The sequence below is a fragment of the Neolamprologus multifasciatus genome, chromosome 7 (assembly GCF_963576455.1).
Source record: "Neolamprologus multifasciatus chromosome 7, fNeoMul1.2, whole genome shotgun sequence".
Lineage (NCBI taxonomy): Eukaryota > Metazoa > Chordata > Actinopteri > Cichliformes > Cichlidae > Neolamprologus > Neolamprologus multifasciatus.
In genome coordinates, this window is record NC_140445.1 from 18,837,653 (window position 1) to 18,851,306 (window position 13,654).

Here is a 13,654-nt window from a genome sequence, read left to right on the forward strand (position 1 = left end):
ATATCAAATCTGCAACTCGGTGGATTTATGCATATATAGACGGTCAAGATGACCTGCTGAAGGTCAAACTGAGCATCAGAATGGGGAAGAAAGCTGATTTAAGTCACTTTGAATGCGTCATGCTTGTTGGTCCCAGACTGAGTTCACCTTCATTACTGAGAAGTGCTATAGCCTGCTTGAGCATTGCTGCTGGTCAAGTGTCCAGCCCAGTACTAGCGAGTGTGCCTAATAAACTGTCCGATGAGTCTATAAGAAGATTGGCAACACAACACATAACAGAGGTTTCAAGTGATTAAAACGTAATTTTTTTTTAACGAACACTTTCAGTACATGAATGAAGTTTTTCGGGCACAATAGCAAAATACACCTGGTTCTGGGTCAGTTTGCCTCTGTTTTGTGTTGTGTTGTTAGATGACACTTTATGATAATTGAAGTGTTTTTGCCCTCCAGATGGGGAGTGCGAGGACTGCCACCCATCCTGTGAGTCCTGCGCTGGACCGGAGAAGAACCAGTGTACAAAATGTGCAAAAGGTTTGTCACTGGTTTATTGTTTTTAAGCTGTTTCAAACCTCAGCAGCTTGCTGTCTGAGCTCTGAGCTAACAATGATGACGTTCATCTTTTGTCATTTGTCCTTCAGGGCGATTTTTGACCACGCAGCAAACATGTGTGTTAAAGTGTCCGGGGGGCTTCATTGCCAGTCAGCTGAGCGGTGTGTGCGAGGCGTGCCCTGCAGGTTGTTTGCAGTGTGTGGACGCTCAGCACTGCATCCGCTGCCAGAGCGCTCGCAAAGCTCAGTTGTTCCTACAGGATGGGCAGTGTGTTCAAGAGTGTGTGAGGTCAGGAGGTCGATCCTATTGCTGCTATCTTCTAAATGTCACACAAGATGTTTGAGGCACGTCTTCTGGCGAGCCAAAAATAAATGTCAGAAGATGCCTGTGATTTTGACATTTCCTACTTGATGTTCTATTAAATTTTTTATGTACTTAAAGCCAGAACCATATATTGATCTTGCTAAAGCTCCAAGCTATGAAGCTTCATTTAAACTTTCTGACCATGTGACCTTTTTTTACTATTTGCTAAGTGGCCTCCTTTACCAGTACATGTTATTCATACATGGTTTGCAGCAAGAACAAAGCGAATAACAGAATAAATACAAACCTAATGGAAAGTGTATTTTAAGTGTGCTGCCCTGCGTTTTCTACCTGTCCATCAAGCTCTTTGTTGCTTCCAATAGGGGCTTTCCTGCAGGCCAGGTTTGTCATAGCTGTGCACCTGGCTGTGCATCCTGTGCGAGGAATGCTACCCACTGCCTCAGCTGTGAAGAACCTCTTCTCCTACACAAGCACCAGTGTGTAGACAAGTGTCCTCCAGCACACACTGTGCAGGAGAGAGAATGCCAACCCTGCCCCTCAGCCTGCCAGGAGTGCGACCCACTCGGCGTTTGCACAGGTACAGAAATGCAATGCAAACTACGACAAATTCAGCTGTAGGAGCTTTTTCAGTCTTCCGCTTTTAGCTCTTTCTGTGCTTTTAGTATTCTTTAGTCGGCATGCATGACTGACTCCATATGATTACCAGCAGCATTACAACACAGCTAGCATTATGCATGGTTCCTGTACAGCATATTCTTTATAACTATAAGCATTTATTTTTCCCTAAAGCATTACTATGGGGTTGCCATTTAGTTCAATACTTTAAATAACTATTGGACTGCAGTACAATTTCAAACACATCGTCACGTTTCCCCCAGGTTGAGTTGTACAATCACATGGAAAAAAAAAAGTGCACCACCTTTAAGTTGAATGTTTTATTTATCGGGGCATAATTTAAAAAAAACTTCATAATAAACAGTAAATAATTTTCCATATAACTGTATCAGTCTCTCACATTGTTGTGGAGAAATTTACATTACATTGTTGCTTTCATTTATTAGGGTTTGTTTATGTTTCTGTCATAAAATTTCAGTTGAGATGTGGTTTTTGGCTGAACTATTGCAACACCGGGATCTAATTCAGTTTTACTTATATAGCTCAAGGTGCTTTATATTCTCATCTTTTTCAGTCATTTTTTGTAGATGTGCCGCTGTGCTTGGGATCATTGTCCTGTTGCATGGCCTATCAAGTGTTTTTGTATTTTGTCTGAGTGTTGCACAGTCTGACCTTAGGGTGAATTTGCTGCAGCATCCACTCCTGGGAAGATTTGCAACTGTGTTGGATGCTTTTTCCATTTGTGAATGATCCTTCTCGATGCAGAGTGATGCACTTGAAGTTGTTTGGAAAGGGCTTTACAGCCCTTCCCTGAATGATGGGCAGCAACAATTGCTTCTCTAAGGTCATTTTTGTTGCTGTAGACTTTCCTGCTTGTCATGTGTTAACACACATCTGAATGCTCCAGACCAGCTGCCAAAACCTTTGATTTTATAGAAGATAGAAGGTAGTTTTTGTGTCTTCTCTCAGACAAACAATCATTAATTACCTCTACCCCAACATTGTCTTTTTTCCTATGCAGCTTTATAGAGTTTTATAGCTGTTTCAATTTCACCAAGTCACCCCAAAGTTGACTAAATAACAAAGTAGCTTAGTTATCTGTTCAGAACTGAACTCAGTAGATGGTAGAGACCAAAACAGAGGTAAAAATGTGGGTACATTGCACTTTTAATCAGCTGATGATCAGAAATATGACTCCAAATGAATAATCGTTTGTATCTAAAAATTTAGCGTACTCAGAGTTTCACTTACCCTAACACCAGCAATCCAGCTCAGCCATTGCACAAATCTGTCTGTGAGCTCATGCACAGCTTGTGCACATGAAGAAGGCAGTGTTGCTAGCACGACCAGTTGCAAACCACGGACAAAGTCTGTTGGCAGTAAGCAAAAGACCTAAATTAAAAGCAACACACTGGCTGCAGCCAAAGCAGCAGTATGTGAGCGAGGAATAGCACTGTACGGTATGTTCTATTTTTTTGTCTATCTCTTTTTTTAAAAGCTCTATGAATGTGTGTCCGTTTCATGTGCTGCTGTCAGTAAGCAAGGCAGGAATCTCGCTCTATAATGCCAATTAAATGCCAGGAAAGAAAGGTGACAAACAATGCCGACTGTGTCACTTAAAAGCTGTAACCCCATCAGCGGCAACCCTGACAGAATAAGGCTGATAGAATTAGACTTGCTCCCAGATGTGTTAAACTCGTGTCAGAAATAAAAATAATAATTCAAGCACACAATAAGCTTACTTGAAACCTTTTCAAACAAATTTTCTAAGGCCAACGTGTACAAGGTTTAGACTCCATGTGTCTGTGGATGCCTTCTTCTTGTTTCTCAGTTTCCTCACCTCCTCTCCTCGTGCTCCTCACAGAGATTTGGGAGGAGAGGAAGAGACACGAGGAGAGGCATCCTCTCGTCAGAGCCATCATTGTAAAGTGATCAATTAATCTTGACAAGTGACACAGCTGCATCATCTTTCTATTGTTATTTAAAGCCTCCTGTTTAATGAACAGGGCTCATGACAACACAGTTCTACTTTTAATGGAATTTACAGCATAGCACAATGTCACAAGATGTACCTTTTTTAAATTATTTTATTATAAAACAGATGTTGAAGGGCAGGCATTGGATCGCACATTTGATCACCCTAAAAGGCTAAAACGAGTTGTGAACACAAAGGACTAGTGGGTGCAGTGTCCTCATCAGACCCTGGTTTGTGTATTCCAGCTGTGCCGCGCCACACGTGCAAAAATAGAAGCAGCCGACAGACTGATGAGACCGAGGGAGAGGCGGGGCTATAAATACCTAGAGAATAGGTACAAATAATGAACACAGGTGTAACCAACCTGAGCCTTGATACACAAAACGCACATAAACAAAACTAAACTAGACAAAGATAAGGAAGCACGGGCAAAACATGAACACTTATAAACGGGAGAATCAGTTAAATACGGACCAAACCATGGCTGATAACATTGATCTTTGTCTGTTGAATAACAGTTGCTGATTTGCTTGTCTTCACATGTTGAAAAAAAAATCTGTTAGAGTACATCCAGCACTGATGACAGGGCTCTGATCCTTATGCATGCAGTAAATCCTTCCTGCATTTATGAGTGTTCTTGGCACAGGCTGTGAGGAGTATCACTTTCTCCACGAGGGCCTGTGCGTGCTAGACTGTCCGGAGAGGTTCTTTGAGGACAAAGAGCAAGGGAGGTGTTTGCAGTGCCACCTGGACTGCGCTTTGTGCGACGGGCCAAACAGCGACGACTGTGACGCCTGCACGGACGCAGAGGCCACCCTGCACAACGGGGCATGTCTTGGAGCGTGTCCCTCCCATACCTATATGGATGGTATAACAGGAGACTGTAAAGGTACGACATTTATCACACAGCAGAAAGCACAAATCATCTGTCTTGTTTTTTGTGTGCAGGACTGATTTGATTTGATCGACTCCCCTCAGCAGCATAAAATCGTGCCCCTTTATGTATTTATTTCTTCTTATACACTCTGACCGTCAGTCGTTCAAAGCATGACAAAGACAACCCCATCGCTCCTGAAGTTGATGCTGTGTTTTCTGTCCTGTAGAGCGCCCTTCATACATTTTCTCAATTATATTCTCTACTATGCCTGAGCGTGTTTCCCGACTGAAATAGCAGCGCTTCTGAGATGGTTAACAGGCAGCTGTCAAACCTTGAAAACAGCAGAGAGATGCCAAAGACAGTTCCCTCGAGAAAGACACACCGCTCTGATTTTGCTATTCAAAAACACAGAAGTGCAAAAATGTTGTAGGCGATGCCCTCTTTTGTTGCTGCTTAAAGTAGCTGCCAACAGAAATGCATCCACTTGCATGTACCTATGTCTGCTGTGCGGTGAAATGGACAGAGTTTAGTTTTGTTGCAGAAAATATTTTCAAGGGTCATCCTGTAGCTTGAGAACCAAATATGTGGAAACCATTTTATTTAATGAAATGTACAGAGCACCAGATCAGCTTAAATGACATTAGTCATCTAAAGGCACTCTGTATAAGTATAAAGATAACAATGTTATAGATAGAAACCCAATGATCCAATAATCCCCTCTTCAGCAAGCACTTGGTGGCAGACGGGCGAGAAACAAAACAAAAAAAAAAGTCCCTTTAAAAGGAAGAAACCTCCAGCAGAACCAGGCTCAGGGTGGGAGGGTGGCCATCTGCTGTGACCGGCTGGAGGGGGGAGGGGGGGTAAGGGGAAAGGGAAGAGAGGAGAAAAGAGCACAGAGAGATGATAAACAACAAACAGACTGAAGCAGAACTTCACAAGAGAGAAAAACAAAGAACAGTGGCATGCAAATAGATGAGGAGAGAAGACTCAAGGATGGTTCAGGGTCATCTGATCTCTCTAAGCTTTATCAAAAGAGAAATAAACAAAAAAGCAACGTTTTACTCATAATTTAAAAAGAGAGAGAGTATTTGTCTCCCAAACCCAAGCTTCATGCTTCTTCTGCCTCTGCAGATGGCTGCCCCTCCCTGAGCCTGGTTCTGAGGTTTCTTTCTGTTAAAAGGGAGTTTTTCTTTCCCACTGTCGCCACTAACTGCTTGTACATAGGGGGTCATCTGATTGTTGGGGTTTTCTCTCTATTATTATAAGGTCTTTACCTTATAACATAAAGCTCCTGGAGGTGACTGTTGTTGTGATTTTGTGATTTGGAGAAGGGTTTGAGAGCTGATAGGTCTTATATCTTTGGAGACTCCATGGCCCCTAAGACTGCACTTTGAGGACAAAGTGCTCCGCTGGGAAAATTTGAGGTGTTTAATATGAAAGAAATATTCTACTTCCTGTTAGCACTCTCGGTGCAGCCTTTTTTAATCAACTCAAGGCTTCTTGGAGCGGTATTAAAACAACCTAATAGAACAACATAGTAATAAGGAAATTACAAAATTTCATTGCTGTTTCGTGTGCTTAAGATGTTATGAGGTCTCAGAAATATTGAAAAAGAGACACAAAAATCCACATATTCCGTCCCAGCTGCAGTTCCTAAGGTGTATATATATATATATATATATATATATATATATATATATATATATATATATATATATATATATATATATACATATATATACATTTTATGTATATAAGGTTAAAATAAGGTTATTTTATTAGATAATCTGATTCTGAGGTGGGGAACCTTTTCAGATTTGTCTGAGGCTGTATGGAAAGACACGCTTAAGTAAAACATTTTATAACATTGTCATTGCAGGACTTTTACTTGTAAAATGTATTTTGGCACTTAGTCCAGGCATGGTATTTTTTTTTATTCTTCTGCCTAATATGATTATAGTTTGGTGTTAAACTATATTAAAATTATATAGATATCAAGTCGAGATGAAACATTGATACTATCCTACTAAATTACTTCTTAATTCTGTTTCCAGACTGCAATACATCATGTCTCACGTGCTTTGGACCTCATGCTAGCTCCTGCACCAGCTGCAGAGAGGGTCAGATGCTGGATGGTAACAGCCAGTGCGTTCCATCAGCCAGTAAGTGCTCGCCTCACCAGTACATAGACCAGCACGGGGAATGCCATCCGTGTCACAAATACTGCTACAGGTGTTCGGGTCCTGGCAAAACCCACTGCTTGAGCTGCAACCCAAGACATCTCCTGCTCAGTGAGTCGAGTTCTTTTTTTCTTCTTCTTCTTTTTTTGGTAGAGCTAGTGATTTCTCTCAAGGCTGTGTGTCCTGGAAAGCTTGTCAGGCATCTGCGATGTTTGCTTAGCCCCCGTGATCATGTGTGTTTGTTGGTACAGATGGCACCTGTGTGGATCAATGCCCGACAGGCTACTACGAGCAGGAGTCTGGGCAGAAATGCGAACCCTGCCACGCTTCTTGTAAGTCCTGTGTTGGAAAGCACAACCACGAGTGCCTCACATGTAAAGACCACCTATTTCGAGAGGGCAAAGAATGCGTGGAGACCTGCCAGCACAGGTAGTTTAACCTGCCCCCCGTCCTTCTGCTGCTCATCCATCATATTATCACATTAAATGCAGTTAGACAGTGTAGCCGTTAACAAAAAGATCAGCATATTCGCACAAATAGGTTACAGACACTGAACCGTTGCTCTTTAATTACATGGACAAGGTGCAATATGGAGGTACAAGCTAATTTGGTCAGACACTTAAATAGGCTATAAAAGGCTAATAATACTTTATTTTTGAGGGAGTAGGCGGTGATTAGGAGTCAAATTAATGTACCGTTAAACTGATATGCAGCTAAATACTCACTCAGAAAACACAAAAAGGATATAAAGACTGTACAGACCAGCATGCAGACAATGCAGCATTGCCTTTTTCTACTCTAGTATTTATAGATGTCTATGGCTAAATGTGAATCTGAGTAAAGATATTTCCTTTGAGGAATAACAAAGCTCTAATCTCATTTCTTTTAATTGAATGCAGTCTGTGATAACTTTTGACCATCTGTCCATCTGCTAGTCACTATGGAAACACTGCCTCAAGAATGTGTGAAAAGTGTGACCCCAGTTGTGGTGAGTGTATTGGCGATGAGGAGAACGGCTGCCTGAGCTGCGCTCCGGGCCTCATTTATTTGCGGAAACAAGGCCGTTGTCTCGTCTCATGCCCTCAAGGATACTACCACGACACTGTGCACAGGACCTGCGAGCACTGCCACGCCAGCTGCAGAACCTGCTCAGGTACAAGTGTCAGGAAAAGCTTCATGTAATGCATACACACACACACACACACTCATAATATTTTGATTATACTATTTTTTATGTCTATAGCTGTATAATCATTGGAGACCATGAAATGTGGTGAAAGTAACATTAAAAATGTTACAGACAGATGTATAGTACTGTAGATCACAGACTGTACATTAAAGCCACCCAGACACCACCTGTTTATTTAAGCAGTGGTTAGCAAGCTGCACCCACAGACACAGACACCTGCTTTTTAATCTGACTACAAATAAAATGTTAGAATTTTATTCACCACAACTGAAGCACAGACTTCTTGTTAATAGTACAATTAACTGCACAGCAGTTGATGGTATTTGTCACTTAATTACATTAAAATGCAACAGAGGACACCAGTCCCAGAAAAAAAAACAGACGTTGAGAGCTCTACTTCAATAAGCAAAGGTGAGGAGTAATTAGCGGTCTATGTATGATATCACTAAAAATGATATCATATATCACTTTTAATGAGTGAGATGAGAAAAAATAAAGTAAAAAAAATGTAAAGAAACCAGTGTTGCCATGTATACTATGAAGCCTGTTACACTATGAATTATTTACTACTGCAGTTAGTGTATGTGTGTCAAAAATAAGGCCCAGGTGGCAGAATCAGCCAGGCAAAGATTTTGGACTTTTAACTGTATTGTCACAAGCTTAGCAGCTTTGATTACAATTAAATGACTACACAGTTTAAATTATGCTCTCTCTGGGATTAAATATATACTTCTTCTTTACACTGACAGAAAGGAGAGCTTCACTGGTCCAGTCTCCTTAACATCAGAGTGGGCTGTATGTGGCCGACAATGAGAAACTGTTTTGACATCCCTGTTATAAACATAATAACATGCCATAATTAACCCTCGCGAGTTTGAGAGTGAATAATTCTCACAACATCATGGACCAAAGTTTTAACTGTGAATGATTCAATGAGTGAATCATCCAGCCTTGGTGCATAACTGCAGTGTAGCATTTTAAATAAGAAGCTGTAGTAGGGTTTTTTTTTTTTTCCTTTGGGGGGGTGAGTCTCCTGTAAAACATGACACTCCCAATCATTTCTTTTTTATTTTGTTAATGGTAGTTTTCACTCAGTGCTTGGCAGCTTACTAAAAAGTTGCTTGGCTCAGAAATGGCTCCGATCGTTCCCCCTACGCTGTGTCATCTTTTCTGTCACAGGAACACGACTGCTGAGAGTGAAAGTCAGTGTCTGATTTGATTGTCTTTTGCGCTGTAGGCAGTTTCAAGATTCAGCACTAAAATCAGAAGGGGAGGAGGAATTTTTATATATTTCTTTATACTCCCACCATGCAAATCACACTCTGCTCACACATCTCACAGCTGTGAAAAAGAAAGGCCAAAAACATTTTTGTGCCAATTTGTAAACATGCTTTTTAACACTGTAAAGGACAGCTTAACAGGAGCATCCAGGAGAATCTCTCTCATTTTTGAAGAAACCAGCCATCAGCAGCCATTCAGTTACAGTGGTGTGAAAAAGTGTCTGCCCCCTTCCTGTTTTTTTTTTTTTTATGTGTGTCACACTTAAATGTTTAAGATCAAAAAAAGACACACAAAATGCAGTTAACAAATAAGGTGTTTATTAGGAAAACATTCCAAACCTGCGTAGACCACAAGTGACTGCTGTGCGGGAATTTTGGCGCACTCATCTTTGCAGAATTGTCGTAATTCAGCCACACTGGAGGGTTTTCGAGCAGGGTTTTTTAAAAGTCATGCTATAGCAAGTGTCCCCACCTGAATGGGACACACACCTTCCAAAAACTTCAATTTTTGTCTTGTCGGTCTACAGAGTGTAAGAGATTACAGGATGACCCCAACCTAAACAACAGGACCACTCTCAACATCGACCAAGTGTGTTTGCTTTTGGATCTGTGCCTTCATTCCACCTACTTCACATACAAGGGTCAGTTCTACAGGCAGAAACATGGGTGTGCCATGGGTTCCCCAGTTTCACCCATTTGGACAATTTGTACATGGAAGAAGTGAAAAAGAGGGCTTTGTTATCCTACCCTGGAACACCACCAGGCCATTGGTTCAGATATGTGGTTGACACCTGGCTGAAAATCAAATCTCAGGACATACTACATTTCATGGATCACATTAACTCGGTGGACCGACACATCAAATTCACCAGGGAGGATATGAAAAGTGGCAGGTTAGCCTTCTTAGACTGTGAGATTTCCATCAGTAATGGGGGACATCTAAAAGCTGACGTGTACCGTAAACCTACACATACGGATCAGTGTCTAAGGTTTGACTCTGATCATCCACTGGAGCACAAACTGGGTGTTATTAGGACGCTACAACACAGAGCGAACACCATCCCCACAGACACAGCAGAACCTCACATCAAGAAGGCCCTGAGTAAATGTGGTCATCCCAGCTGGACTTTTGTCAAAGCTGGGAAGGCGCCTAAAGAAAGCTCCAGCCGATCCAGGAGAGAAGGACAACCGCTGCCCAAGCGAAAACCTGTAGTGATCCCGTACGTGTCAGGAGTATCGGAGCAGTTGAGATGCATTTTTTCTAAACACCAGGTCTCTGTGGCTTTTAAACCCCAAAACACGTTGTGCCAAAAACTGTTCCATCCCAAGGATCATGTCCCCGACACAAACAGAGTAACATAGTGTGCGCTGTTAAGTGCCAGGATTGCCAGGATTTATACATCGGGGAAACCAAACAACCTCTGGCGAAGCGGATGGCACAACACAGAAGAACAACCTCGTCAGGCCAGGACTCTGCAGTCTATTTACACCTACAGGCCAGTGGACACTCTTTCAATGATGAGGATGTACACATCCTGGACAGGAAGGAACGCTGGTTTGAGCGCGGAGTCAAGGAGGCCATTTACGTGAAAAGGGAAAGACCATCTCTGAATCGAGGAGGGGGGCTAAGGGTACATCTGTCACCATCTTACAATGCGGTGATTGCAGCCATTCCCCAACTCTCTGTGAATGGTACTCATGGCCATTGATCAGTGGTTGTTGATCAATGGTCATGAGAATTTGCACAAGTATGATGAAGGAACTGACCTCCCAGTCCATTGTTCCTTCAGTGGGCTGGTTTCAGTCATTATGCAAATGTACTGTTTATAAGATTGGGGAAACCTGCAGTCAGCTGAGACTGAAGAAGTCACTTGGATGAGTGACAAAATGTTTCTCCTACTGAAAACGCTACATCCAGATGAATAGAATCAACTTTTGGAGGTCCACAGAGCATTTTCCCAAGTCTTGGGGATCATCAAGATGTTTTCTGGCACAAAAGAGACAATCCCTTATATTCCTTTTGCTCAGTAGTGGTTTTTGTCTTTGAACTGTGCAGTGCGGGCCATTTAAGCCAGCCATGATGGAGCCATGAACCCTGACCTTAGTCATGTGAGCCCTGCAGTTCTGTAGATGTTGTTCTGGGATCTTTTGTGACCTCTTGAATGAGTTGTTGCTGTGCTCTTGGAGTGATTTCACTCATCCCCTTGGATCGCGGCATGATGTCATGGGTGTGCCATGGGCTCCCCAGTTTCACCCATCGTGGTCAATCTTCTGATCTGCTTCACTTTGTCAAACAGGTCCTAATTTAGTGATTTCTTGATGAAAACAGCTGTGGCAGTAATCAGGCATGGGTGTAATCAGGCAATAAACAGTTTATTTTCAGAAACTGAAAATGAACTCATTGTTTCACACAGCGCCGTGTAGGTTTGGAAGGGGGCAAACCCTTTTTTACACCACTGTGAGTGCAGTTTTTGCTACTTCAATCTTGAGTACCTGGATTAAATTGTTTATAAAAAAAAATGCAAACATTTGAACTGTTCGTCTTTAAGTTAAATTAAAGAAGGTGGCTGGTGATATTAAAAGTTTGACACAGCATTTACAGCATTTTAAGCATTTTTTGACAGTAATAAAAACACAGAAAATCATCAGGCTAACCCTTTACATTGTCATGTACCTACAGGAAAACTTCCTGAGTCCTGTGACTCATGCTACCCTGGTTACCTGCTGTCATATGGCAGGTGTGAGTCCATATGCGATAAAGGCCAGCATCCCATAATAAAGGTACCAGCATTTTTAATTTCACAAATTTAATTTTCATTAAAAAATTAAAAAACACGAGTACATGTCGTTCAGCAAAAGAATTACTTTGAATGCTTTGGCCGCAGGTATCACATAATGTAATTCAGACTGGGTTATTACTGCACCAGGAGAAATCTCAAACATCACAGCGAAAATTATTACTGTGTCACAATTTCTAAATAAACCTCGCAGCTCGTGCTGTGAAGCTGCTGATTGAAATTGTTGGACAGGTAGATGAATGTTAATTGACTGTGCTGAGAGGCTGGTTGCACTTTTATTCAGCATATTAAAAAAAAACTTTTGGAAGCAAAGAATCAGTAGTTATGATGCAAAAATGCTGTAGCTCTGAGTCACCCCTGTCCTTCATCAGGGTTCAAGCCACTCGTGTGAAGACTGTGATAGTTCCTGCCTGGAGTGTCGGGGACCCGGTCCGTCCAACTGCACAGTGTGTTCTGCTCATGCTGTTTTAGAGGCTGGAGGGCGCTGTCTACTTTGTTGCCACCACGAAGATGAAGACACCAAAACCCAGCAGCAAGACTGTTGTAACTGCACAGAGACACGGGGTAGGCTGAACTTCTATCTTGTATGCTGAGAGTTATCATTGTGTTCAGGTTGTAATTTTCTTCCTTAACTCTTTCCTCCCTTGTACGTCTGCTAGAATGTGAGCAGTTTGTGTCATATTTCATGCCTGCTTCCAGAATAAAACAACTGGGAATGGGAACTGCGCATCAGAAGTTAGTGAGAATGATCTCTTCCTACACCGCCTACTGAGGAAGAACCCAGAACCTATTCTAATGGTTGTTATTGATATATTGGGGTGGGTACAGAGGCGGTCATCTTGGGGGAAAGAGTTAAACTAATAAAGTCTTACAGGTAGGGAGGGAAGATGTTTAGATTAAACTTATCACATCTCTTGACGAGTAAAGGTTGTGCTTAATTACATTTTTCATTAGTGATCAATCTTTTAATTATTTTTTTTTTTGAAATTACAGCAGTTGATTGATGTCTTGGTCTATAAAATTTCCCCCAAAAGAGAGAGATCCTAAAATAACAACCTCAGATCCTCAGGTTTGAAATGATCAGTTAAAGGTTGGGCACTTTTCCCATAATGCAACTGAGTTGCTATTTCATTTAGTTGTTAAGTAAGAGGAGCTATTGGTTGCAGAATTGTTTTTTCCTCTGCTTATATTACTATTAGGTCAATAAAAGACACATTTATTTGTAATTTCAGTTTTGTGTTTAATAACTGAAAAGCTTGGGCTCAGATCAGATCAGTGTTTTGCTCACTGAAGAATATCCCGTTTTGTTGCTTTGAGAAACTCTTGGCTTGCTTTTGCAGTATGCTTTGGTTCATTATCTAGTTGCGCTGAGAAGCACTGCCCAACACTTGCCTGAATCTGAGCAGAGACTACAGCCCTGTACACTTCGCAATTCATCCTGATTGCCTGATCACTTATAAACACTAGTGGCCCGTTCCCACTGGCAGCCAAACATGCCCATGCCATAATTTTTTCGTTGACAGGTAATGTCATATGCTTTAGATCACAAGCTGTTTCTCCAGATTTTGTAGCCTCTTTTAGATGTCTAAACTGGCCTTTTTGTTCTTGAGTGTAACCAGTTGTTTCCACCTTGTTGTAAAACCTCTGTTATGCCTAACTCCCAGAGTGTTCTTAAATAGCTTAGATGTTGTGAACATGATTTTCTTAACCATGGAAATAACTCTGACACCATCTCTTTAGTTGTCGTCTGTGATATTTCAGGCTATTTGGTGTTGCGGAGCTGCCCAATCTCTCTGCTTTTTAAGATTGCACGATATTGTTGATTTGCCTACTTGTGGTTTTTTATTTGTGTTTTTCAGCTTAATTA

The 13,654-nt window shown here is 41.6% G+C and overlaps 1 protein-coding gene across 2 annotated transcripts in view; it reads left to right on the forward strand.

The window, feature by feature from the left end:
* pcsk5a (proprotein convertase subtilisin/kexin type 5a) overlaps positions 1 to 13,654 on the forward strand; it is a 41,723-nt gene that overhangs the window by 25,332 nt on the left and 2,737 nt on the right. For both annotated transcript variants that reach the window (XM_085168337.1, XM_085168338.1), the window contains exons 28-36: positions 451 to 531; positions 639 to 837; positions 1,236 to 1,450; positions 4,110 to 4,352; positions 6,395 to 6,631; positions 6,772 to 6,949; positions 7,456 to 7,673; positions 11,670 to 11,770; positions 12,159 to 12,351. In XM_085168337.1, coding sequence (XP_085024463.1) covers positions 451 to 531; positions 639 to 837; positions 1,236 to 1,450; positions 4,110 to 4,352; positions 6,395 to 6,631; positions 6,772 to 6,949; positions 7,456 to 7,673; positions 11,670 to 11,770; positions 12,159 to 12,351 — 1,665 coding nt within the window. The remainder of the gene's footprint in view (positions 1 to 450; positions 532 to 638; positions 838 to 1,235; positions 1,451 to 4,109; positions 4,353 to 6,394; positions 6,632 to 6,771; positions 6,950 to 7,455; positions 7,674 to 11,669; positions 11,771 to 12,158; positions 12,352 to 13,654) is intronic.